We start from the raw sequence: 27792 nt of genomic DNA on the forward strand, positions 1-27792 counted from the left end.
CGAAAGTATACCAATTGTGGTCTTAGTTGATTGATTGGATTATGTAACTTCATTTCGGTCAAGGTTTAGTTAGTTTAGGCTAGTAGTTATTTTCTTAAATGTGCAAGGCAGTTTAAGAATGAGTATTATTTGCTAGAGATTGTTTCCCGGTCAGGCCGAAAATGCAAAAACATCGTTTATAGTCCTTTGGGAGCTTAAGCTCTGGTGTATATAATATCCTAGCAGTGACTTTATAAAATCGTGTGAATATTAATGAATATTCATATCTCTAAAAAGATTAATGATAACAGGAATTAGGTGATTTAGATTAAACTTCCCAGAGGTGAAAAGTAATGGAAAAGAAAAGAAAGTTCACAAGATTGGCGGTGAATATGAACATGTGAGTAATCATAGTATTGAGTAATTTCCCACAAGATGTGAATGTGACTTTACAAAAGCAAAAGACAAAGCTAAATGCCACTGTTGGTTCATGCATGACTTGTATTACAGCTTTAAAATTTATAGTGCTACCTTTTTTCTATCTTTACCAGATTTTGGTACTGCTATTTTAGAATCCGATCTCAATTATTTATATATGTTTCTCGTCACTCAATAGGTAATTCATCAAATCGATACTTGGTCCTATACTAAATTTTTGAACTTTTTCCGTAGGTATGATTTTTTTTTTTTTTTATCAGATAAACAACTCAAATGCTACAATTAATTTTTTGTGAGTCGAACTCACAACCTCCCACTTTCAAATGGGAGACTATGCCACTAAACCAAATGGTACTGAGCTTCCGTATGTATGATTGAAATAACGTTTGTTAGCAATTTAAAAATTGACCTTTACGAATTTAGGATTGTGTGTAAAATAATTAGTTATGAAATAATAGACAATCTTATAACTCAACGTACAATATATATAGCAACACTTAAAAGTTAAAACATATTAACAAGCAATTTAGATCTATAATTTCGTTAAATATTTTACTTCACAGCCAAACTAGCTATAAAATAAATGTCGTAATATGTAAGACTTCACTTCCATTACATCAACTCAGATTGATATGAACGAGCTAGATTTCAAGATTTTAAAATGAAAGTGTTCGTGATGTTGTAGAGATCGATCATATTGTAGAGAACTAACTGTTTGAGTGATTGCACATGTCTTCAACTATAATCTTCATGATGGGTTTTTTTGCAGTAAAGTGAATTAGGTGAGCTCTTGTTCTTCTTCAGTGTGATTCATCAATTAAATTACAAAACATGACAACCTAACTTAAATTACAAAACAAGACATCTCAATTGTGTTTATAAGACTTGGCTTGCCTTCTTTCCAAGTTTTCTCATCCCATTCATGCTTAAGAGAGTGCGTACTACTATTAATGGCCGGTGCACACGTTTTCAAAACTAAATTAAATGGCAGACATCAATTTAGAGCTTGACTTTGGTGACAACTTTCACTCATAATTATCAATATAATTTAATTTTATTAGGTAAACTCTACAATAAATAGTTAGGTCTAAACAAAATTACCATTTATTGCTAGAACTCCAGCCATGATTTCACCAAGTGATCATGTAATTTTCATACAAATGCTAACGAAGAATTAATTACGGATTAAGATAAGAGCAATTATTATCAACATTATTTCTAAATATGGTGAGAACACTATCAAAAAAAAAACTTTTTGCCCCCGTAAAAACTAGTTAAATATGTGTGAAGCTGTAATAACCAATTTAACAAAATTCAAGTAGTAAAATGAGTAAGTAATTAAACATATTTGAAACAAAAATTTTTGCTAGACGGAGGTGGGTACATTATGCCGGTGTTTACATGAGTTGGAGAAGTTTTTCTTGTTTTTGCGATTTGCCTCCAACTCATATTATGAAGTGGCTGAACATCATGCATGCACTGAATTATGACTTAGTCTCCTAACATGTTAAACATGGTTTTGATCTTATAACGAGAGAATCTGGAAGAGGATATTCCTATTTTGCTAATCTTTTTAGTTTTAAGCTAATAATTAAAAACAAAATAATTTATTTTCTTTTTTTTTTTGGTGAAAAAAAAAAAAAAAATTTCAATCAACATAATTTGTGAGAAAAATTATTGTGATGTTGTGCGATTCGGGTCATAAAGATACAAAATTTGAATTAAACTAGGGATAGTAACAATATCACACCTCATTAAATTTGTAATATTTTTTCAAAATTTTCTTATACTTTGCAAGATTTATCTCCAAAGAAAAGCATTCAACAATTCATGATGAGCTCATAACAAAGAAGAACCAAAGAAAAAAAAAATGAAAAAGACACTTTATCTAGATGAGTGATGGGGTCAAAAGGCAGGTCAAAAAGTCCAAAACGCACCGAACCAATCTGCAGAATACCCGGCATATCCTCCTCCTTTCTTCTTCTTTATTTGGCAAATTTCCGTGCCAGATTTCCAGAACTCTCTTTCCCACTAGCCAACCCACACCCTTTATAAAACCCTCCTCCCTCTGCAGCCACCTTCAATTCCCATTCTCCCCTTCAAACCCAGAACCAAAAAACCTCTCATTTCCCCCAATTCACCCAAACCCTAAATTCAAAAACCTGGAAAAAGTTAGGGTTTTGCGTATTGGGGGATTCATCAATGTCACAGCTGAAGCCAATTTCACACCTTGATGACATACCCTCCACGCCCGGCAAGTTCAAGCTCGAGAAATCCCAGCCCTACATTCACCGCCTCAGGTTCCACGCGTCGCTCTCCAAGCTCACCCTCTGGTCCTCCTTCTTCCTCGTCTTCATTCTCTTCTACTACGTCCTCTCCTCGCCGTCGCCGTCTCTCCCCTCCCGGCGGTCCCTCAACGACTCCTGGGGCGGCCCCGATTGGGAGAAACGGGTCACCCGCTCCGCCAAGACCTCGGCCCATGGGCTCACCGTCCTCGTCACCGGCGCCGCCGGCTTCGTCGGGACCCACGTCTCCATGGCCCTGAAGCGCCGCGGCGACGGCGTCTTGGGAATCGATAACTTCAACCACTACTACGACCCTCGCCTGAAGCGCGATCGCCAGAAGCTTCTGGAAAGGAACGGCGTCTTCGTCGTGGAAGGGGACATAAACGACGCGTCGTTGCTGAGGAAGCTGTTCGACGTCGTGCCGTTTACTCACGTAATGCACCTGGCGGCTCAGGCCGGGGTTCGGTACGCAATGCAGAACCCGGGGTCGTATGTTCACAGCAACATTGCTGGGTTTGTGAATCTTCTAGAAGTGTGTAAATCGGTGAATCCGCAGCCGGCGATTGTCTGGGCCTCGTCGAGTTCGGTTTATGGGCTCAATTCGAAGGTGCCGTTTTCGGAGAAGGACAGGACTGACCAGCCGGCGAGTCTTTATGCTGCTACAAAGAAGGCTGGAGAGGAGATCGCTCATACTTATAACCACATTTACGGGCTTTCGATTACCGGGTTGAGGTTTTTCACCGTTTACGGGCCGTGGGGGAGGCCTGACATGGCTTACTTCTTTTTTACTAAGGATATTTTGAAAGGGAAGCCGATTACGATCTTTGAAGCTCCTGGTCATGGCTCTGTGGCCAGAGATTTTACCTACATTGATGATATTGTGAAGGGTTGTGTGGCGTCGTTGGATACAGCAAAGAAGAGTACAGGGAGTGGTGGGAAGAAGAAGGGTCCTGCACAGTTGAGGGTGTTCAATTTGGGGAACACGTCGCCTGTGCCGGTGAGTAACCTTGTGAGCATTTTGGAGAAGCATTTGAAGGTTAAGGCGAAAAAGAAGGTGTTGCCAATGCCGAGGAATGGGGATGTGATGTTTACGCATGCCAATATAAGCTTAGCACACAAGGAGCTCAGGTACAAGCCTAGCACAGATTTGCAGACGGGGCTGAAGAAGTTTGTGAAGTGGTACCTCAATTATTATCATGGGTCTAAGAAGAGGATTAGTGCCTGGTGATATTTCTGTCTCATCATGTAGTGCTTTTGAGTCACTGTAATTGTTGTTATCATTGATTTTATATTTGTCTCCAACCGTTTTGCACACTTGGCACACTCGAGTTGTCACAATAGTGAGTGATACAGAAGATGGATATTTTGGTTTGTCGGTTGAGGGCTTTCCGCTGCAGGCACACTTGAGTTGTACCAAGAACAAATACTGGAGGCATCTCAAATGTTTTTCCACATGCTGCTTCCTTTTTCCTTTAGGATGTTCATTTTTAGTGTTTGCTGTACAGCACTTGACTCATAGAACAAAGGAATTTGCTGATTGGTGGACTTAATTTTCATTTTTAAATAATTCCAATAAAATGACATTGTGCATTGGATAATTGAGATGTTTATATTAGTTCTCGACTTATGTAATTCACCTCCAGTACTTCTCTTTGGAGTTGGTTATTTCACCATGTGTTGTGGTTATGCTTTGGAAATAATGATTTTCAATTGCTACTGTTGTGTTCTTGCACGTAATGATGCATACTGCCTTTATATGTACATAACTACATACTAATGAAATTGCTGTACTTGGAGTTTTACAATGACGTTATATTTACCTTTGGCATGGATGTACTTTTGATTCTTTGGCTAATGCTAGAGCTCATGCAAATGTGGTTTTCTGTCCTGGGCCCTTTGGTGTCATTCATGTTGTAATGTCGCTAGTCTATAGAAAAATGGTTAGGATTTCTCTCTGGCACAGCTTGTTTTGCTACTTCATAGCGGTATTGGCTTTGTGTCTGTTTTAGCAGTTTGGGTGCAGTTTTGTTTCACTCTTGTAGAATGCATTTCATTGTGCCCTAGCCCCTAGGATTTTTTTCCTTCTATTGTTTAGTTATCTGTATGATGCTCCTGCCACTTGAATTCCTAAATCCTGATCATAGTTTACTAGAAATTGTGAAGCTTATAAGTATTGTTTCAGAAGTATAGGCAGTCTTTTTTTTCAAGTTTTCAACCAGATGATGTTATTTGATGTCTACAGATTTCTGCTTTCCTCTTTTCTTCATTTTTTCACGTAATTTTTTCTTTATTATAATTTTGGGAAGGAGGGGTTTGAATTAGGAACCTCTTATGTAGAGGAGAGGCATGACTAACAACTAAACTATGTATGCCATCTTTCTCTAAGTAAGTTTGATTTTATCAAAGTGGCATACTTCTAATATGATCTTGGAAGATTTAAGATAGATTATCGTATGTGCCACAGACTTTCATAGTAAGAAAATGTATTGGACATCTATCATTCTCATGGATTGGTCAGCATATTGTTTATCTGTTGCATTGATGCTGCTCACTTTTACAGTTTTACTTGGACAATATCGCACCTTTTTTGCACATTTGGAGCTCATTCATGTTGTTCTTTTCTTATGCCTGCATGGTACACCAGAATCTGTAAACTAATGTTTGTCTGTGGCTTCTGAAAGGTTTAATTGATTGACTGTAATTCCAGAATGACTAGGTTTCTTTCAAATACCTGATACTTTACCAGGAACAACCTTCATTTATCCTATATGCTGTTCTTTGAAGTTGCAGATAACTAACCCTAGAAATTGTTTGCATCACCGGGTTTAATAACCGTGTGTGATGTGTCTATCTCATAAATCCCTCACCTAGCACTTGATGAAAGAGATTGTACATAATAATTTTTCTGAGTTAGCTGAGTTTATGCTCTTGGCTGCTAATCTGACTATCAGACAGTGAAGTTGAGAAAGGCTGCATGAGTCTCTAAACACTATCTGGAAACTTATGCTCATGGCTATGTATGTAAAATGGATTAATATGCAAATGAGGCTTTTTTTTTTGGTAAATAAATGCCTCCCTTTCTATATTCAACACAGCTCCAGAAATGTTGCCAGCTACGCAGAGATGCACATTTTACTTCGTGGCCAAGATCGTGTAATAATTATAATATGATTTGTGAGCTGTGTAATAACAAGTTTGTGTTAATTAATTATAATGCAGAAAATCCTGTAATCATTTGTTTAACCGCCAGAAATGTTGCCCAGATAGGCAGAGATGCACATTTTACTTCGTGGCCAAGATAGTGTGATAAATACAATATGATTTGTGAGCTGTTTAATAACAAGTTTGTGTTAATTGATGATAATACAGAAAATCCTGTAATAATTTGTTTAACGGACGGGTTGGCATTTAATTGGTTAGATAAGAATATAAAATTGTAACCACCGCAGATGATCGAGTTGGTAGAGCCTCCAGGTGTGGAATCCCCACACCTAGATTTGAATCCTGCCGATGCTCAGAGATTGTGCAGTACAGAAAAATCTACCATCAAAAGTGTAACTGGAGTGCAAGTAACAATTACGATGGCAAAGCACATTCTCTATCTTGCTTTCTTCTGGGGAATCGGAAAGCAAAATTCAATAGTGTTTGATATCGTTGGCAAAACTCCGAGAAAGAAGAAAGAAAAATTGTTTCCAATACACTTATTTCCATTCACGTTTCTAGATGACAATTTCATTCTGAAATTTGGCAGCAAGTGTTGATCCCCCTTCAAGCGAAAGACAAACAGAAAGATCTAATTTTCCCTCTATTTATTTTGAGTAAGAATCATTTTGCAACGCTTGCCTTATCAGACACGGAAAGGAAATGGGAATGTTAGCAAACAAGTCCTGTACAGAAGGTTGCAATGTGCATCAATAAATACAATGGATTCAAATCAATCAACTGAGACAAAAATGGAAAACCGTTCTGGAAAAAGCTAAGTAGATTGATGAACATGTCAAAATATAGTACACCATTTGTTTCTAAGAAAGGATATGATGTACTGGAAACAAACATGTCATTTGGGGCATATTCCGAGTCTTTCATCTTCTCCTCAAAGTCAACTCCCAGTTTTAGGCAGCAAAGGACATTTACAAAACAATGACCAGTCACTCTTCAAGATGGATGGATTGATGGCACAGCGGATGTACGTCTGGTGGAAGCAATGAAATTCAAACACTCAAATCAAATGCTCCTTCTATCCCTTGATATGAACTACCAATTTCTAAGAAACAACAGAAGACAACTTCCACATCTCCTTCTCCACTCTGTCAAATACCTTATAAACAGAAAGTTCAGAAGTATAGCCCTGCAAAAATTTGCGAACTCTATCTCCTTTTTCCTGCAACTCTCGTACTCAGAATCTCTCAATCCTCTATCACTGCTACAAGCTAACAGAAATCAACACTATGAAGTATGAATGCCAAAACCTTCTACCAATACGACCAAGAAAATCAGATCCATACAGCCTCTGAATATGAGTTTGAAGTTCTCCAATGATACAATGCAGTGAAGCACCATGCACCATAAATAGCTTATCTTAGCATCCAATGCCATGATGCAAATTTGCTTGCACCTTCTGGCTGTGCTATACTATACAGAAAGTAGGGAAATAGCACACATTCGCTCCATGGTATCTGATCTGAAGTAAGAAGTGTACTTCAATCGCACGCCTTCTGGAAGTGGTTCACTGTACAGAGCAAGACTTTTCACAGGGATCTTTTTATGGCTTTCATTTCTAATTTCTTCTTCCACATGCTCAACATAACTTACCGGTCCTCCCTCTAAGCCAGCCTTAGACCGTGGTCCATATCAATTGGATCAATACACTTCCAATACCTGGGTGACCCTCAATGATACTATCCTTCTACTTGCAAGCTGGTCACTGGTTAAAAAGATTTTTTCCATTTAGAATCATCTCAAAATTTATTTGTTCAAGAACAATGAACAAAGAACACTGGCACAAAAATAAATTGCATGACTCTCCAAATGAGAAGAGGAGCCCTCATTTTCCTCATTCAATCAGATTTACATGATATTTTATCTAAATGTATTTTTAAGGCATGATTTATAATCCTTTGTCCAAGTTATCATTGATATGTTGCATGGAATAACAGCAGAAATGAGCTGAATACTTTTTACCATTTGCTTGCAGAATTTATAATCCAGGCCAGCTATTTACTGTCAAAAATAGAACATGAACTATCCAAGAATATATAAGTCAGCCTTACCAAAGCACAATCTCAATCTCAGTAACATAATCACCATCAACCAGAAACAGTCATTGACACAATTGTTAGGAAATGGCATCAGCATAGAAGTCAAGCTCCCACCATTTGCCGGTATCATCATTCCGCACACAATTGTAGTTCATCCCACCAACAATACTTCCAATTTCCTCATCCATACTCTCACCATCAACTTCACCATCCAGGTTATGAAATGGCATCAGCATCAGAGTCAAGCTCCCACCATTTACCAGTATCATCATTCCGCAAACAATTGTCATTCATCCCACGAACAATACTTCCAATTTCCTCATCCATACTCTCACCATCAACTTCGCCATCCAAGTTATGAAATGGCATCAGCATCAGAGTCAAGCTCCCACCATTTGCCGGTATCATCGCTCCGCAAACAATTGTCATTCATACCATTAACAATACTTCCAATTTCCTCATCCTCACTCTCACCATCAACTCCACCATCCAAGCTATGCACCCTCCTATCCTCATCTGGCTTGTATTTCCACTCCAATCTCTTCAATATATCACGGTCTTTCCACTTCCCCACAACCGCCACTGCCTCCTTCTTAGCCTTCCCCAACAAAATCTCCCTCCAAGAAAACCCTGAATCCGCAGCCCTCTTCAGAGTCCCATCACCTAAATCCCCCACAGCAACTGTCTTCACACACCTCCTCCTCGCCTCCATCACAACATCCACAAAATCCGAATCATCCGAAACAAGCACCAAACACTCAAACCTCCTCTGATCCATCATCTCCAAAATGTCATTTCTCAATGCAACAAATCCAGCCTGTGGCTTATCAGCCAAACTCCGAACCCAAAACCCCGCCCGCTTCAGCTCACTAACCAAACTATTCCCTTCCTTTGGTATCATCACATCCCTAACTGCATTCTTATACTTCTCCATCTTCATTGAATACTTCCCCACCAATTTCACCCTCCTACTCCCTCTCGCCGACTCGATTTGACTCAACCTCTTCATGTGTTCCCTCTCATGCAGCTTAAAATGATTCATAAGCTTCTCTTTAGTATAAAACCTCCTCCCACATACCCTACAAATGTTGGGCTCATCCCTAATCACTTCCCTATCCCTCTCTTTCCTTATCTTCCCCACAACTTGAGGAACACAATTAAACGCGTGGCGGTTGGCGTATGCGATCATATGCCTGACGAGCCCGAACGACGAAGCCGCCGTCTTGAGCCTGCCGGCGGCCTCGAACGGCGTGACGGATTTTGGGGGTTTGGTTTCTAAATCCCAGAAAATTGCAACGCTGGTTTGGGAAGTTTTGGGTGGTGCCGGAGATGGAGAATTGAAAGGTGGGTTCGATTGAAAATGACAATGTCTGATGAATAGCGTAAAAGGGTTTAGGGTTTCTGACCTTTTCGATTGAATTGGGAAGGAAAAGTTGCGAAATTTGAGATGTATAACCATCGCTACAGGTTGCCCACTTTGATTTGCAATGAACTTGCAGAAAGAATCAAGAACCCAGTAACAGATAATTGGGAAAATAAAAGGAATATAGAGGCTTTGTGATTTTTTTTTTGGAAATGAGAGGCTTTGTGAACTTGAAAGTTAGAGCTCCAGCGAGCACCGAAATAAATTGGGACGTTACCCAGCGATGCTGGGTTTTTAGCGGGCTTTTTCCTACCATCTTATTAGTTTCTGGTAATTTTTTTTTTTCCTTCTTTTTATTAATTTTTCAATGACCACTTGTTGGATTGGGAATTTGCCTCTTGGTTTGGTCTGGCTAGCTTTGGTGGTTTTGGCCGGAGTGAAGTTTGTGATTTCGAGCCGGATAAGTTAGGTCTCTAATTATTACTATGCTATGGTGTAGATCATGTGTATGATATTTCTAATTGAGTCACTGAATTTATTCGAACAGTGGTGCTCACATGGTCAGTAACTGACCGAGATCTTTTATCAGCTTCGCTGTTGTTGTACCTATTCTTACTCATGTTGTACTACTTCTATTTTTGATGATCGGAGCATGTTTTTTCTCAGAGTTGTGTTAGCTTAGGCTTTCTAACATAATTAGTATAATTACTATAATCAGCCCTTTATCTTATGCAAAAGGAAAAAGAAGTTTTCATACCTCTTTCAAGACAAGGTAGTACAACGTAGAAAGCTCCAGACCTTGGATTTATGACAATTCAGGACCTGCTCTTTTTTTACTGGTTGCGTTAGACAATAGTGAAAATAACATAGATAATGACTCTTATTTTAATTTTTAAAATCTTATATAATTAAGCAAATTCTCATTTGAATTGTTAAATTTTTAAGCTTCATGTTATTCCCATAATTTATTAATATGTCGAAGAAAAACATTTTTATCAAGAGAGGATAAAACTATTTTTCATAAATTTTTAAAAATAAAAAGCTAAATGACGAGGGCATGTCAAGAGGTTAGTAACATCATATTCAGTCATCGTTACTGTATTATTTCCTTCCACATCATTCATATGACATAGTCCAAAGTCCAAACCATTCATCTCTATAATAAACAAACAAAAATTAAGCAAATTCAATATCTTTTTACTTATTTAATTACAAACTCAATCATTTCAAATATCTCTCTTATAAACATTGAGGGAGAAGCTAGCAATACAATTGGACGCACCAAACAATCAATAATTCCAGCCTCAGCCTACCATCATAACTCTGACGAGCAGTTGAAGATCATCGAACCACTGGATTGGACTGTCACCAGTGGGGTCCAGCCACGTGTCCTCCATCTTTCAGCCTCCTACAGGTCAAATCCCCAAATTAAATTCTAAGAAATTCGAAACAACAACGAGAACGAGGACGAGCAACCAAACAAACCAACCAGACAGAGAGAGAGAGAGAGAGAGAGTCTGATCGATCAGAATCGAATAATGGGTCTTGCTTTGTGATATGGGAGGCTTTGGGTTTGGGCTCACATAGATACTAGCAATGAAAGGCGTCTACTCGGCGCCCGGAGATTACATCTACTTCAAGTCCCAGGTCCCTCTTCACAAGATCCCAGTATGTTCTTCAAACCTCTACTTCTCGATCACCCTTTTCATTTTTCTCCACATTTTTTATGTAAAGGTTGACTCTTTAGCTTCATTTTCATATTGGGTTTTGCTATTACTGTTTTAGTCTCACTTTCTGCAATCAAGTTTATGTTTTTCTTGTAATTGTCAGAACTATGTGACATGGGTTTGCGTCAAGTTTGTGTTTTTTGATGTGAAGGGTTTTAATTCTGTCGAATTGTGGGGTTTTGAAGTGGAAAGTTTTCTCCTTTTTTATCTGTAGAGCTTTCTGCTTATTGAATTATTGGTGTGTTCAATTTTGGTGGTGACTTGATGTGTTGGTTTGTATTGAATTACTGTGTGTATCTGCAGATTGGCACAAAGCAGTGGCGATACTATGATTTTGGTCCGAAAGCAGTAACTCCACTTATATGTCTTCCTGGAACAGCAGGGACAGCAGATGTCTGTTACAAGCAGATCATGGCATTGTCCATGAAGGTATACGTCGTCTATTATGATGTCTTCATTGTATCTGTCACTTAAGTCTTTACAAAGCATATTTGACTTTGATTTTCTTTTCTTCATTAAAAGAGGCACTTAGATTTTCGTTTTGTTCTCAAGTACTCATCGACCAGAATGCACGTTTGACTTCCATTGGGCTTTAGTTTTGGCAGTTTAGTTGCTACCTTGCCAGTATACATTAAGTTTCATCACTTCATGTACGAGTTGTGTTTTGGGTTAAACGTTCAATCCATGCATATATTGCACGAGAAGCATAATTTTTCCCAGGAGTTGCATCCACAAATGAATAGAAAGTAGAACAAACAGGCTCATATATATCTAGAGTTGTTTGGCAATCGATGTCTCAGCTGAGATATATCCACTATCAGATCATAACAGTAGTGTGGTTGAATATATCATTAACTGTCCCTAATCTACCAACCTATAATTTGTGTACGGTACTCTCTGATGATATGTTTTGCCTATGCAGTATGTATTATTCGAATTTGTCTTGTTGGTTACTACTTACTTTGTTGCCTTCTATGGATGAAATTACTTCTGCTAAACCTCAGGCCTTGTTTTTGGTGTCTCTTCTATTCAGCTCGTGTGTTTGTTCTATTTTCCACCATATATTATAAAGTATGACTATTCTAGCTAGTTCCTTTTGTTTCCTTGTGTAGCTGAGTTACTTGTACAACTAGAGTAGCTAGTTCCTTTTAATTTTGCTGTCTCACTATACTTTCTGTGTACTCTGCTTTTCCCCTTATAAGAACATTGATCTTTACCTGTACAAACAAAAACTATCTGTATTTAATCCCCCTCCCCACCGCTTTGTCTATATGCATGGTGTAGCTAGTAAACATTCTCAAGCTCCGTATAATGAATCTTTACATCCGTATAAACTTTTTTTGTTTTGGGTCCAATTATGCAGGGTTACAGGGTCATTTCTGTTGATATTCCACGTGTATGGAATCATCAAGAATGGATTCAAGCATTTGAAAAGTTCTTGGATGCTATTGATGTTCATCATGTAAGCACTGTGTTTACTTTTAGCGCACTTAAATTCTGCCAAATTTTCCATCTCCTGTCAGTGTAATTTTGTCTGATATCACTGATATCTTCAATTTGGTTTCACTAAGAAAATGTCTGACTTTCTTGATTCAAAAATAGCTTCCGCATCTTGTCAATAAGTACTTTTGGATTATACGAACGATTCCAGACTGTAAAGTACTAAGGAGATCTCTGATTGGTAGCTTGTGGAGGGTTGGTAGATTATGACTTTGGGTGTCAGCTAACAATGTCTTGGTTTCTAGGCCAAATAACATCATTCTTTAGTAAATATCATCCACTAACATTTTAAAGCTTAAACAAAATGATTTATCCAGATTAATGCATTACTTCAATTTATATCAGATGGGAAGCATGTTTGATAATACTATTGACTGTAATCAACTGATCTCGTAAAGTAGAAGTAGATCACTAGAGAAATTTGTAAGATTGACCATTGAAAAAAAGTGATGCACTGTATATTGGATGCTTATCTAAATGGGTGAAATGTGATTGGGGAAAGTTAAAAGATGCTGTGCATGACAATGTAGTCTGTTTACTTGAAGAACTTTACTTTATAACAGTGCATATATTCTTGATACATTACTTGAGCTAAGTGTGAAATTTGATGTGGCATTAGTTGATGTTAACTCAGCTTAGGTTGACTGATCAATCCTATTCCAACTTCTAACAGATACATCTCTATGGTACATCCCTTGGGGGCTTTTTGGCTCAACTTTTTGCTCAGCATCGTCCAAGACGGGTTCGATCGTTGATACTATCAAATACCTTTCTGGACACACGCGACTTCTCTGCAGCAATGCCATGGGCTCCCATGTATGTGTTTCATATTTGAACTTTTTACACTAATCAGTATAGGTGGAGATAAGTACTTTTGCTGTGTTCCAATACTGGAACGGTGGTAGGGCAATATACATCCTGATAACTTGTTAAGGCTACGAGGAATCCAAAATTTGCTATTAATTTGTAAATTTTTTTATGAGTGGTCACACAATAGGTTGAACGTTAAGCTTTATGTTTATGATTTAGTGTTCCGTACTCCGGTTCTTTATTAGTCATCAGACCCTGGGATGACCTGGCAAGGGTTGTAGTGGTGCTCGAAGTGTGGTTTGGCATTTAGAAGTTCATTTTCTAGTCATAATTCTTCAAAATTGAATATGAAATGATCCTGTGGTTTTGGATTTAAGGTTAGTTTTCTATTTTAGGAACAGTAAAAACTTTCCTGGCACTATCTTCTCTAGTTAGATTCATCAATTTCAATACAAACGATTCCTTGATTATACAATTGGATTCTCTTCAAACAAATTTTTAATTTTATTTTACTAAATAAATTTGCGGTTTTCTTGTTAAATGTGTTGTTACTTGTTAGGCATGCCAATTCTCACATTCTTTCTGGATGTGCAAGCCATGATGACCTGGCTCTCTGTACCACTACCACTTAGATAAACATATCTAGCAACATACCGTGGACTTTATTTTTGTAGAAATGCAACCAGATTCTTTTCTTTTAGTGAAGAGGGTAGAGTGTGTTGGAGACTTGGGGGACTGGGAATTACTGATCTTTTACCTTTTAACTCCTCCCTGCTTTCATGGACTAATTTGCATTTCACCTTAAAAGGAAATTGATTGAAGGGATTGATTTGATTGAAACTATCTATATACCCACTCTAATGGATAGTTTTACTGAGTTTTGAATAAATCATACTGGGAAGCTTTATATAACTTGCCTGATTATAGTATTGTCTTATGCAGCGTCAGTTGGACCCCCTCTTTTTTGCTGAAAAGATACGTCTTATCAGGAATTCGTGATGGCCCCCACGAGCCATTTATTGCGGATTCAGTGGACTTTGTTGTTTCTCAGGTAGAGAGGCTTTCTCATCTTGTTCATTATGGCTGTCCATATTAGTCCTAAATGCAATCTGCTCTGGATTCTTCTGTAAATTTCATTTTTTCTCACCGTAGTTCTTTATAAAGATAGCTTTTCCTCTAGTGTCAGGCTGTCTGCTCAGCAATTCTCTTTGTTAACTTAGTTGGCCTTGATTCAATAGACAAAGCGAAAATGCTGAGATAACAATAGAACTGAGCAATCTTGTGCTAGGCTTTGGATTTAAGCTCCACTTTGGTTTTTGATAAAATTCTTGACATTCTGTAGGCAGATTAGGTGGTTTTATTGCACCCAAATCACACTCAACTCCTTAAATAATTCCATAACTTTCAGTTTGCCCTCATTAATTTTTAGTATTTTATTTGATTGAATTTTATATGAACATATATGAAAAGAAGCTAGAAAACTACACTGATGTCAGCTATGTCCCTGGTTTCTGTTAATTATTTTAAGTGTTACTCTATATAATAATCAAATAAACCCTAAAATTGACATTATGAAATATGTTTGTTGAAAGTAAAAGTTGCAAAGAGAATTTCACTACGAAATTTTGTTTGAAAAGATATCTCAATATTCAGCATCCACCATTTGTCCTGCTTAATAATAGATGATAGCTCCTGATGAAAGCTTATAAATATCATAAAAAATGTATAATGAGTGTGATGATTTTTTAAAGTTTGATATCTTTAGTTTTGTGCTATGAAAGGTCAAATTTATGCATTTTCAAAAAATAAAAGAAGAAGTTTTACATGTGATTATGTGGTTGAAAGTCAATATCAGGGATGTTATTCTAATTGCACAAAGAAGATTATAGAAGCTGAAGTTTTGTTAAGCTGTTTAATTTATGACTAAACTAATTTTAAATCAGGTTGAAACACTCTCAAGGGAAGACCTGGCCTCCAGGTTGACTTTAACAGCTGATGCTGCACAAGTTGGACCTCTTTTGCTCACAGACTCATTCATCACTATAATGGATGTATGTTATCTGGATCTATGTTGCCACATATGAATGCATTTACGATTCTTGTTTCTAGAAAAAGTGATTGTTTAGGTATTGTATCCCTTTGATTTTCAACTGATTCAAAATTTTGTTCTCTTTTTGCTAGGATTCTAAAATTTTGTATAAATTCCTATTCTTTCCCCTCCTACTTTTTTAATTTTTTACTTTATTCTTTTTTGTATACTGGGAGTAGCTTAACAAATTCACCAGAAAACCTACTCCAGCCCTTTTTACTTGTGATAGAAACTTTTTCATAGCAAGTTTGTCATGGTAAATACATATCTCAACATGCTGCTAAGCCTGCTCAGTTAAGTAGTTAGCATGGAAACAAATCATTAAATAAATGTTGCAACCATCTGTGCAACAATCTCGTTATATTTGATCTTTGGACTTCATCCTGATTATATGAACATAAAGAAACCAGCTGTGCATATCACGTCAGTGGTTAAATACGAATCTTTATGGCTGCAATTTCAGCTTTGCATGCATGTTTATATGCTGAATCCCTTCTGTGACTTTCTTGCATTAATGGTGTAACTATTAAATGGTTATCTTTTATCTAGCTTGCTTGACAAGTTTATAAGTTCAAGCTGACAGCTGAAACTTTTTGTTCCTTCCTATAAATGAAGACAAATGACTACAGTGCGATTCCTCAACAACTCAAAGATCAACTGAGTGAAAGGTACCCCGAAGCAAGGCGTGCACAATTAAAGACGGGGGGAGATTTTCCATTTCTTTCACGCCCAGATGAAGTCAACTTACATCTTCAGGTAAAGAATTTCCATGTTGTTTGTACAAGTCTCGTGCTTATACAAGTCTCGCTTTTTGTTGGTTACCTTTAACTATTTATCAATATTACCCTAATTTATACTGGTGTCTTTGACACGGACAGCTACACCTAAGACGAGTTGGTGTGGAAGCTCGACCTGACTTGGTTCCGGGCATCTCGAAGGGAGGTAGTGGTGGTGGGACCTCCAGTGAAGAGAATGAGAAAAAAGATCAGGACAAAAAAGATCCGGATGATCCATCCAAGGATGATCAGGGAAATTCAGAAAGTTCTAATGAAGAAAGTCAGATCCCACCACCCCCAGAAAGTTCAGAATCTCATAGCTTAGACGACCAGCTTGTCAACAATGCAAAGTTTTGCCCCTTGAGTAATGAAGACGTGGTCGTTTCCTTGCTTTCTGAATTCTTTAAGCAACAACACACTGTACCCCCTGAAATAGTAATGCGATTATGGGAAACGTTTGCTATTCATTTGCTTTCTTTATGTGTGGGATCGTTGTACATTAGTTTGAACTGTAATCAGAAGCTTAGACAAGTCTTGTAAATTGGAACATCTTGACATTGTTGCTGTTTCTTGTTTGTGTAATTGTTCAAGATAAGTTTGGTCTCACTGATGCTGTCGCATTTCTTCCTTTACACAAGTATTTCTTTGAATGCTTTCTCTTCATTATCTCTTGTTCTTTAGTATGAGGGCAAATTTACAAATAAATACCTTGGAGAGAAATGATCATGGCACATTGGCACAAGATTCATACAAGTCAAGCTATCTGTCGAATTAGGGGTAGCAAGAAAGGTGTAAATATATTGTTTTGTTGCTTTCCCTCTACGAACTGAACTACAAATGAATGAGATATGCCTCCCAAGGCGATGAGTAGAACGCAAGTCTGTGCAGCCAGAGTTGTTTCCGTGGTTAACTGATAATTTCCAAACGGGTGAGAGCTTCATGGTCTCTCCATTGCGGCTCTGGTTAATCTTTTCATTCTTTGTTTATTTGTTTCATAGAAGCAGAAAGTCTCTTCTTTATTTTCTCAACTTTTAAACTGGGTTTTGGGGCCAAAGCTACTTATTGCCCCATGCCTTTAGATGATTCACAGCCAGCACTCATCTCCTGGCATTTGAGCTGGGATGGTCTAAAAGCCTCTAATATTTGTGCATCGATGTTCAAACAGTATTCAACGTACTGCAGAGTTCCAAGATATGGATGAGACTTGCTGTCTGAGTGATGTATAAAGTTGAACCACATATGAGCATATAAGGAAGCTCCATATACCTCATTCTCTTGTAGTTTTGTTCAGGCTTAGGGCGGCGTTTTGAAATGTAAAGCAACAACAACCAAAATGAGGCAATTCTTTGAGATATGACTTTGACAGACTATGACAATTTCTTCAGACTATAACTTCAAATGTACAACAGGGGCTTGATGCTCTCAGTATGTAAAGTGCATTTAGCCTATTATCCGATTTCCAAGTTTGAATTCCCCCTCCTCTAATCTCACAAACAGTAGTACTCATATCACATCCCCCTCTTCAGTTCAAGCACACCATACCTAAAATTGACATTCAATGCAAGCAGTATACAACATTTTACACCCTAGCACTTAATCGACACGTTAAGCTTCAAAATTTCAATTCAAGATCTTACAACCTCTGTCTAACACCTGACCTACCCATGACTCAACTCCAGGTCCTCCGGTGACCCACATAATATTTTCCACTGTCCATAACAGGCAATAAACACCAGATTGAAGGCTTTTAGGGCCTGCAATTGGTTCACAAATTAGAAGAGCAGGAATCGGAAAGGAATTGAAGGCTGATTAACGGAAATTGCAGGCTGATTCTCCTCCCGTGTTTGGTGAGTGCAAACTTGGGAAAAAGAAACCTACTGCCACGGAAAGCAGATGCCCCAAAAAGAAGGAAATTGAAACCCCCGATACTCTCGGGGTTCGCTTTTCGCTTCCATTGGGTAATTGAATCCTTTCCATTTTGCGAAATAAACAGGGACATGCATCAGTCTATCAACTACTAGATGGATGATCCAATATCCAAACCAATGCCATCTTCACAAGGAAAAACTTAATAGCATAGTGAACAATAACTCCAGAATAACCAAAGAACAAACATGCCTACTGAATCACACTAGTCCAGAAATGAAATCCTAGAAACCCAATATACTGTCTTATTCTTTCATCATTCTCTACCCTATAACACTCCACATGCATTAAATCAATCCAGCATTGCGAATCTCTACCATTAATGCCTAATGCAAACTACATGCATTACCAGTAAATGATCTGCAAATTTAACCAAAACACCAACAAAAACAAAAAGCAATCAACAATTATACTCCATCAAATCCAGATTAGATTCCATAAAGCCATCAATACACAATTCAATTCATCACAAACCAAAAAAAAAAAAAAAACCGAAAACAAACCCTAAACATTTCCACAACATTCAGAAACAAACGCACACATTACTTAGCACAGAGAGACACTTAAACCAAGATTCGATTCGTCAAAAAGATCCTCACTTGGCGACCATTCTGGCGATGAAGTCCTCGTATTTGATCTTGCCATCTTTGCCCACATCGACCTCCCGGATCCACTCGTCGAACTCCGACGGCTCCAATTTCTCGCCGATGCTGGTGAGGATGTGCCGGAGCTCCGACACGGAGACGAAGCCGGTGGCGTCCTTGTCGAGGACCTTGAAGGCGTCGCGGAGCTGGCGATCGAAGGGCTCCGGCTTCATGTGCTTCCCCATCAGCTCCAGGAAGCGTTTGAAGTCGAAGGGGGCCGTCAGCTTCTCCTCGGCGACTATGGATTTGAGTTGGGCCTGGGTCGGGTTGCCGCCCAGGGACCGCATTAGGATCCCCAATTCCGACGGGGCGATCTTGCCGTCGTTGTCCGTGTCGAAGAGCGTGAAGGCCTCCTTCATCGAGTTGACTTGATCGTCGCTCAGATCCTTCCCCATTTTTCCAAGCTTTTCCGATTCGGGTTTTCGGGTTCGGGTCGTTTCTCTTTCTTTCTTTCTCCTCTCTCTGTTTCAGTTTCTCTCTCTCTGGAAAAAAAATGAGAATGGCAGGAAGCCTTTTTGGGATTTTGAACAGGGAAGCGAAAATTATTGAGAGAGCGCTTCCAACGGCGTCGTTTCGACCAGGATGGGCCAATTACCATATAGAATAATTACGTCGTTCACCGTTTTCCAACGATGAACTACTTTAACACCATCATGGTTTACTTTTTTTTTTTTTTTTGATTATACCATCATGGTTTACTTATATGTGTGGAAAAGAAAACAAACAAAAATAACTATTAAATAAACTCGAGCACAGTTCCTTTCCTGTTTGATCAAAGTTGAACGCTAAATAGTAAATACTTGAAAGAAATCTGCACTGAAATCTTTCGAGTTATTTGCATAGTGAAATCGGATACCAATAGCGTCATCAACAGAATTCATCTTGCAATAAACATGTATGACTTGAAAGTCAGCTGCCAACTTCTTAATTAGTATCTTGAACAGTTAATAGTATAATCAGCTAAGGATTATTTTCTTTTTGGCAAAATTCCGGCAAGGAATTGAGCAAACAATGTTGATACTGTCAATCAATTATTTTGAAGCTCCTACCTACAAAAACTTGAGGACTATGGTCACATCTTACTGCAACTAACCCTTCAATCTTTTCCACAAGTATTCACCATAACAAATCATCTGAAATATTTGTTAAGTATGATTATTTTCATAGTTCTCCTATGTCATCATGGTAATGAGAAAAAGAAAAAACACAAAGGAAGCAAAAAATAAAAGTGTTACCAAATGAGTTTTCGAGACGGTGAAATTAAACTGGAAAACTTGCTTATAGGAATAAATGATTAAACCCGACAAACTCTATATCGTATTTTGTTAAATAATACATGATAATTGTTACTCATATATCATTTGAATCACCATTTTTCTTTAAAGAGGAAGAGAAATGCTACTAGACTGTGTGTGGAAACAATTAACAGCATAAGGCCATAAGATAATAAATTAGCACCATCCATGAGTTCTAAGATTGGAACTAACCTTTAAACTACTCTTTTATGTTATGATGAGTTGTGGTGTAGCACACCACACTCATCAAAAATTTGAATTTAGAATCTCTATCCCACTCCATCCTGAATTAAAGAGTGGTGGACCTTTGAAAATGAAATGAGCGGATGTAGATGCTAACCAACCCAATTATCTGAAGTTTAGGCCCAAGTGCCCCAAGAGTTCCAATTGTTTCTTTCAATCATATGCTTCATGCTTGGGTTTTCTTGATGCACTATAGTGACTATACTATCTCCACCCAAGGAAGGAACAGTGAGAAATAGCTTTCATGTTGGACCTTTTCCTCTTTATGCCTAATCAAATCCCTTAACCTATTAAATATAAGTGATGTGACGTATATTTATGTATGATCTATCAATTCAATATGAACTTGCAAACTGTAAAATATAGATAGATCATCACACAACATTTGACTTGGTTAAAAATTAGATCCCTGTCATTCTCATAGAAATTGTTTTTCTGATGTGGGCCCACTGCCCCCATGCTTTTCTATTTATCTCAATTGATCATATCGCAAATTGCGGACAAGTTTTGAGTATATAAACTTCAATCAAAATTCAAAATGGACATGCACTATTTTGAGTATTTTCTTTCCAACAACGGTCACCGGCTATCTGCCTCATATAATTTATAAGAGACAATTCTAAGTGGGTGTTAAAAGGTTAAAGCACAATATTGAAAAGGAGGGTAACAAGAAAGATGAAAACTTCGGCACATATCGATCTCTCTAAAGATCAGATCCAATAAGTACTTTAGCAACCTGGCAGTGGCTACTCGAGTACTGTCACTTTGGATCATTATTTTTTATTTTCTTACCAAGCATAAATGATTTATTCCTTCATTCTTTGTTCATCATTGAATAATTGAACATAATGATCTACTTTAAACTTAAAATGCTACACCAAGATCGACCCTGATAGAAATGTTGTTACTATTTTTTTTTTTTCATCCTTGAAAAGTGTCGAGATGGTAAGGTGTCAAGCAAATCTCTTGAGTGAGCTTGTGAATGTTGTGCAAGAGAAGTCTTGTATTCGATAGTCACTTATGATGGTGGTGAGGCATGCCCACGGTGTAAATAAAATACCTTCATGTCGAACGAGCTCTCTCTGAGAAACACCTCTGCAGCTTCTTGGGGATGTCATCCGCTCGTTTTTCTTTCATCTTTTTCTTTGTTTCTCACTTATTGGATACTGGAAGTGATGAGTCATATATATATGTGTGGGGCTGCGGGCTAGCCAAGTCAAATCTTGACCGGGGAAAAATGACAATTCAAATGAGCATTTAAGAAGACTATACATTGAAGTCAGTCAATTCTAGGTGGTCACCGGAAAACTTTCAAGCATGCAGAAGGTATTGATTGAATGTTAGCGGGACAGTACTATTTTCCAAGAACAAGCTCTGACGGGTCAAGTGGATTATATCAGGAAGCAACAGATAATTGAAGCAAAATATTCTACAAGCCATTGAAATCCTAGATTTCTAAGACTTCATAGGAGGATTGGAGCCGTGATTATTGCACTGGTAATTTGTATATGAAGAAGGAAAGCAACCTGGACTAGAGAGTGATCCCACTTCTCAACTTACATTACAAGTTCTAGAAAAATGGATGCTTTTATTCAGTCATACTCAAGTATTTCTTACTTGTTGATTTCTACGAGTCAACTACATACTTCATCCACATACATAAACACTTGCGGGGATACAATATGATAGACTCTTAAGATAGACCGTACGTAGACGAGTTAAATCCTACGTACAATTACTTACGTACAATACCCTTAATGGTGCTAGTCGATTTTAGTACAAAATACAATGACATTAATGACAACACAGCTAAACAATTTTTGATTTTATCGGTTTCTGGTATTCACAGCTCAATCATATGGTTTATTGGACCACCCTTGCAATGGGGGCAGCCGCGTGCAACCATGCCCTTATCTCTTCCATTTACTTAGCTAGCTAGGGATTCTGAATAGCTATATATATATCTTCCTGCCTTTACATTGCTGGACATTGCATATCCACAAGTTTAGACATATTGCCTCTCCAACCTTCCAACCTAAGCCATAATGTTTCTGCCTTCCTTCTCTTCCTGTTCACTGCCCCGAAAAACCATACATTCAAACTCTGAATCCTATTCCTCTCTGTTTATTGTTTCAATGACGAGGTACTGTGAATGTAATGACACAACTTACTGATCCATATGTGGATGAAGATTCAGATATCATTGTCGGTTCTTTGTACTAACAAAGAACAAAAAGAAGAGAATTCTTTTAGTTTATAATTTCTGTAGGTACGTAGATGGTATTTTTAAAATCAAGATTTTGATGCGCTAAATTTCTATCTATGATTAAAGAGTAGAGGAAAAGGGAATCCAAGGTTTAGGAAAGTGTTTTATTTGTCCCCAACCGTAAAAACAAGTTATATAAAAATACCTCCTTACTTACCTAGTTGTACTTGTATGATGCTGCATGAGAGCAAGTTTTTGGCTATATATTGACAGCATTATTATTTCATTTCAATTCAATCCCCACTTAATTTCTTCTTCATTTCGTTTTCCCCAATCTGGGTTTTGAATTCTTCATTCGAAACGTGTAGGAGGCACTGAGATAGAGATTAGTCTATTCCAACAAGGCTATAGGCCATGTGCAGAATCATGTTGTAAGATAGAGTTAGGTCTCGCCCTATTGACTTGTGAGGCAATTAGCACAGTACTTCTTAAACTGGAAGAGAATATCTGTAACTAGCTTTCTCATTTTAATTTCAAGTCGCCAAAAGAACAAAGAATAACGAAACCCTAAAATCCTAAATGACGAAGGAACAATGATTATTCTATGTTTGAAATCTGGGTTAACTTAAAATTAGTTCTCTGTTTGCATATAACGCGGGAAAGCATGAGTACATGCATTGTTAAATTTTTGTGACATATAATATTACGTTAGCATGATGATGGGGTCAGTGAGTGAGTCTAAACACACTAAAGAAAGCAACTGCCTTATACTTTACTCATTACAGCCATGATCGCCACTTTTCAAGATTTACTGGCTGTCGTAGACGATTTGAAAAAGTTTGTTTAGCAAGAGATCCACGGTTTAGTCTTATGTGTGGTTATTAGAGCATGTTTAGCAGACTCTTTATTTTGGTTTCTTAGCTATTTTGAAGAGCATGTTTAGCTAGAAAACTATTTTTGCAGTTGCATCAGACTCCTAAGAACATCTTTAGCAATATTACTAGCTATTTTTAAGTCAAATTTTAGTTAAAGTAGTTAAAAAGTCATTTTGGCTAGCCATTATAGAAATATGTCTGCATCAGTGCTTTATATTATTTTTTAAATGAAGATTAAATAGTTTAAATGCATTTATAAATTACATAAAATGACTAAAAATGAATGTTTTAAATTATGGTGGCTCTCTATTATAACTTTTAGCTATCTCGCTCCTAAATATAGAGAGCGAGATGAGGCTATCTATAATTTAAAACATTTCTTTCGAGTTATTTTATGTAATTTATAAATACATTTAAACTATTTAATCTTCATTTAAAAAATAATATAAATTCAAAACTAGTTAAAATAGAGAGCACTGATGCAGACATATTTCTAAAGTGGCTAGTCAAAATAACTTTTTAGATACTTTGGCTAATATTTAACTTTAAAATGACTAGCATTGCTAAAGATGCTCTTATAAGACATACAATTTAAATCATATAAGATTTTCACATTTTGTTTTCAATATCTGAAATGTGCTTTAATGAGATGCCAACTACTTAACTCGATTTCAGAACCTTTTTTAACTCTTGCATAAATTCTAAATCAATTAGGGTATAAAAGAGAAATCGGGAAAAGATAGCCAGCTAGAATTATTTGCTTAGAAATGCATGTATTTATTCCTTTATCACCGAAGAAAATAAAAGTTGCTTTTAATCGAAAGATAAAAAGAGAGGGAAATGAGGAAAAGAAATTACTGCATTCCTTTTTATAGCAGGAGGAGACAGTAATGGAGGTTTCACGGGACCAAAAACCAATCATGAACCTTTCTCCAAAAATCTACGATAGAAAATGCGCCAAAAGGTCGCGCCTACCATGGACAACTGTAATCCCAAATCCGATCCTCAAATGTGAACCTGTCAGCAACTCAAAAGGTTCCAGTTATTGCACTCTCCGTTTGAAAACTAGTCTTCCTCTTTTTCATCTCACATCGTCCTCTTGGCAATAAGTTGCTGACAGAGAAATATACTACCTGACAAAAAAGAAACCCAAAGCTTTTGGCTTTCACCGACTTATGAGTTTCTCACTCTGACTAAGCAAGAATCTCAAAGAAAGTCCGAGTCTTTGAGCCGAAACCGCAAATGGGTTCGATTCGTTTTCTCATTGCTCTGTTTGTTGTGCTCGGGGTTTTTACCCCTCCACCGCGAGTTTGTGGAAATGCAGAGCTCGGAGCACTGCTGCAGCTGAAGGCCTCTCTTGACCCAGAAGGCAAGTACTTGAGTTCATGGACTGAACATGGTGATCCGTGTAGTGGAACATTTGAAGGTGTGGCGTGTAATGAGAAGAGCAAAGTGGCTAATGTTTCTTTGCAGGGGAAGGGTCTTTCGGGTCGGCTTTCGCCGGCGGTGGCCGAGCTCCGGTGCTTGTCCGGTCTGTACTTGCATTATAATAACTTGTCAGGGAAGATTCCGAAAGAGATTGGAGCTCTAACTGGGCTTACTGATCTCTATCTCAATGTGAATAATCTCTCTGGGGGTATACCCCGTGAGATTGGGAACATGACTAGTCTTCAAGGTTGGTGGTTACTCTGTTTGCACATATTGTTTTAAGCTTTTAGTGGTGAAAAGCTTTGATCTTTCCCAAAGAGAATACAGTAATTAGCATAGTTGGGTTGTTTTTTAAATGTATTTTCTCCTTTAGACCAGAAGTTGAGAAAAAGAAAATTTGCCATGTATTTCTAAGGCTCTAAGCTCAATTTGCTTATTTGAATTCTTTTCTGTTTTCACTTTGTATTGTATGATTTGTATCTAGTTATGAGTCATTCAATATATGCATGTTCTTGGATTTACAATATTCAATTGTTAATTTAGATCTACGTTCTTATTGGTTTAGCGATCTACATATAATGAATTTGTCTCTTGATCTTTGCAGTTTTACAGCTATGTTGTAACCAGCTGAATGGGAGCATACCTACACAGATGGGGTCCTTGAAGAGGTTAAGTGTTCTTGCTTTGCAGTATAACAGAATATCTGGTCAGATTCCTGCAAGCTTGGGGAACTTAGGGATGCTCAAAAGGCTTGATCTGGGCTTCAATAAGTTCTTTGGTACAATTCCTGCAAAGCTAGCTAGTATACCATCTTTGGAACTCTTAGATATCCGAAATAATTCTCTTTCTGGAGTGGTCTCTCCTGGTAAGACTGCATTCCATCCTCACTCAATTTCATCTTCAGTTTTGCTTTTTTCTTGACATGAGTCTGTTTTTTTCTAATTGAATTTTTGATTGTTTCCAATGAAAGCTTTCAAGAGATTAAATGAAGGATTCAAGTCTGCAAACAACTCAGGCCTATGTGGAGTTGGATTTTCTACACTGAGAATTTGCACATCTTTTGACACGGACAGAGTGAATGATGATGGACTACCACTAGGACCAAACTTGAATAAAACAGTTGTTACTGCTCCTCCAAATGCCAACCCTGAGTCAGTAGATATCAACACCCATTGCAACCAAAACAATTGCAAAAAGTCGACCAAATTTCCGCAAGCTGCTGTAATTGCAGGAGTTATTGCACTCATTGTCACATTGGCTGGGGGTGTATTTCTGGCTCTTGTGCGGAACAGACGAAAGAAACAAAAGATTGGGAATACTTGTGATCCTTCTGATGGCCAGCTTAGCACTGATCAGGCCAAGGAGTTCTACAGGAGAAGTCCCTCTCCACTAGTGAGTCTTGAGTACTCTAATGCATGGGATCCCTTGGCCGATGGGCAAAATGGCCTTGGTTTCTCCTTCTCCCAGGAGTATCTCAAAAGCTATTGGTTCAACATGGAAGATGTGGAGTCTGCAACACAGTACTTCTCCGAGGTGAACCTGTTAGGGAAGAGCAAATTCTCTTCTGTCTATAAAGGAGTTCTGAGAGATGGTTCTCTTGTAGCTGTTAAGAGCATTAATGTGACCAGCTGCAAGTCTGAGGAAGCTGAATTTGTGAAGGGACTGCACTTAGTATTTTCGCTAACTCATGAAAACCTTGTCAAGCTGAAAGGTTTCTGCTGCTCTAGGGGCAGAGGTGAATGCTTCCTTATCTATGATTTTGCTCCTAATGGAAACCTCTCTCAATATCTCGATGTAATCGATGGAAAGAACCAAGTCCTTGACTGGTCCAAGAGAGTTTCTGTCTTAAATGGCATTGCAAAAGGTGAGTCATGTATCTCTGGAATAATATTTTATCTACAATGTTATTATGTTTTTTCTTTATATTTTCATGATCAGTACTTCATTCATTGTTCTCTCTCTGAAAACCTTGAAAACTGAGTTCCATGTGAGTCCAGGGAAAAGAATGACCTGCCAGTTTTAGTCATTCAGTGTGTTTATTGTGGTATTGGTTCTTTTGCAACCAGGTATTGGATACTTGCACGGCAGTGAAGAAAACAAACCGGCCATGATTCATCAAAACATCTCTGTTGAAAAGGTTCTCCTTGATAAGCAATTTAAGCCATTGATTTCGGACTCTGGCCTTCCTAAGCTGCTAGCTGATGACATTGTCTTCTCCACTCTGAAGACAAGTGCTGCAATGGGATACCTAGCTCCTGAATATATCACCACTGGTCGTTTCACTGAGAAAAGTGATGTATATGCATTTGGAGTCATTGTCCTCCAAGTTATATCAGGGAATCTACAACTCAACACTTCGATGCGACTGGCTGCAGAATCATGCAGATATGAAGAATTTGTCGACACCAATCTAAAAGGGCAATTCTCAGAACCTGAAGCAGCTGCACTGGGAAAACTCGGACTAGTGTGCACCCATGAGCATCCTGACCAAAGGCCAACAATGCAGACAGTGATCCAGGAGCTGAGCAACCTTACAGCAAGTTAGTGATATCCTACTTGTATTTTCCACACAATGCAGGTATTGACCACCAAACTTCGGCCTCAATAGTGTCACCATCAGTGGAGAATAGAGCTCAGTAAGCAGGTTGAACAATATACAGGCTTCATCGAAACCAGAGGTGGTGGAAAGCAGATCTTGGGAAACAGAACTTCCTTGAAATCACTGTAATATGTTCAAAGCATAGAAAAGAAGTTGGCTGCTAGTTACTCGTGTAAAACGCCTATAACATGGTTTCTCATTCATTTTAGGATGGTGCTGATTGCCTAATATGTATGTATCACTGTGCTTAAATAATTACTAATAAAATCGTGATCTTGCTAGCTACGGAGAATTTTTTCCTAGTTATGTGGGATAATTTTTCATGCTTTTGATCAGAATGTACAGATACCA

At 37.9% G+C, this 27792-nt stretch overlaps 5 protein-coding genes across 7 annotated transcripts; 3 read left to right on the plus strand and 2 right to left on the minus strand.

The window, feature by feature from the left end:
- Positions 1–2415: 2415 nt before the first annotated feature.
- On the plus strand, positions 2416–4300 carry LOC133745283 (UDP-glucuronate 4-epimerase 3-like). Its single transcript, XM_062173340.1, has one exon. It carries the CDS (start codon positions 2620–2622, stop codon positions 3928–3930), a length of 1311 nt encoding a protein of 436 aa, XP_062029324.1. The 5' UTR covers positions 2416–2619; the 3' UTR covers positions 3931–4300.
- A 2230-nt stretch (positions 4301–6530) lies between these two features.
- LOC133745285 (uncharacterized) lies at positions 6531–9602 on the minus strand. 2 transcript variants are annotated; one of them, XM_062173344.1, is made up of 2 exons: positions 7973–9602; positions 6531–7619 (listed from the first exon to the last, which is right to left on the minus strand). In XM_062173344.1, the coding sequence occupies exon 1, from the start codon at positions 9417–9419 to the stop codon at positions 8316–8318; it is 1104 nt and encodes a 367-aa protein (XP_062029328.1). In that variant the 5' UTR covers positions 9420–9602; the 3' UTR covers positions 6531–7619; positions 7973–8315. The 2 variants fall into 2 exon arrangements, with proteins under 2 accessions (XP_062029328.1, XP_062029327.1); XM_062173343.1 differs by having other exon boundaries at positions 6531–7626.
- Positions 9603–10759: 1157 nt separating this feature from the next.
- On the plus strand, positions 10760–16831 carry LOC133745284 (uncharacterized). 2 transcript variants are annotated; one of them, XM_062173341.1, is made up of 8 exons: positions 10761–10991; positions 11354–11479; positions 12414–12512; positions 13224–13366; positions 14303–14411; positions 15304–15411; positions 16065–16205; positions 16328–16831. In XM_062173341.1, the coding sequence occupies exons 1-8, from the start codon at positions 10920–10922 to the stop codon at positions 16763–16765; spliced, it is 1236 nt and encodes a 411-aa protein (XP_062029325.1). In that variant the 5' UTR covers positions 10761–10919; the 3' UTR covers positions 16766–16831. The 2 variants fall into 2 exon arrangements, with proteins under 2 accessions (XP_062029326.1, XP_062029325.1); XM_062173342.1 differs by lacking the exon at positions 15304–15411 and having other exon boundaries at positions 10760–10991.
- Positions 16832–18539: 1708 nt separating this feature from the next.
- LOC133706861 (probable calcium-binding protein CML13) lies at positions 18540–19301 on the minus strand. Its single transcript, XM_062132411.1, has one exon. The coding sequence runs from the start codon at positions 19188–19190 to the stop codon at positions 18747–18749; it is 444 nt and encodes a 147-aa protein (XP_061988395.1). The 5' UTR covers positions 19191–19301; the 3' UTR covers positions 18540–18746.
- Positions 19302–24438: 5137 nt separating this feature from the next.
- LOC133742499 (somatic embryogenesis receptor kinase 4) lies at positions 24439–27764 on the plus strand. Its single transcript, XM_062170178.1, has 4 exons — positions 24439–25089; positions 25447–25707; positions 25813–26706; positions 26909–27764. Exons 1-4 carry the CDS (start codon positions 24657–24659, stop codon positions 27385–27387), a joined length of 2067 nt encoding a protein of 688 aa, XP_062026162.1. The 5' UTR covers positions 24439–24656; the 3' UTR covers positions 27388–27764.
- Positions 27765–27792: the final 28 nt, after the last annotated feature.

Source organism: Rosa rugosa, chromosome 4 (genome assembly GCF_958449725.1).
Source record: "Rosa rugosa chromosome 4, drRosRugo1.1, whole genome shotgun sequence".
NCBI lineage: Eukaryota > Viridiplantae > Streptophyta > Magnoliopsida > Rosales > Rosaceae > Rosa > Rosa rugosa.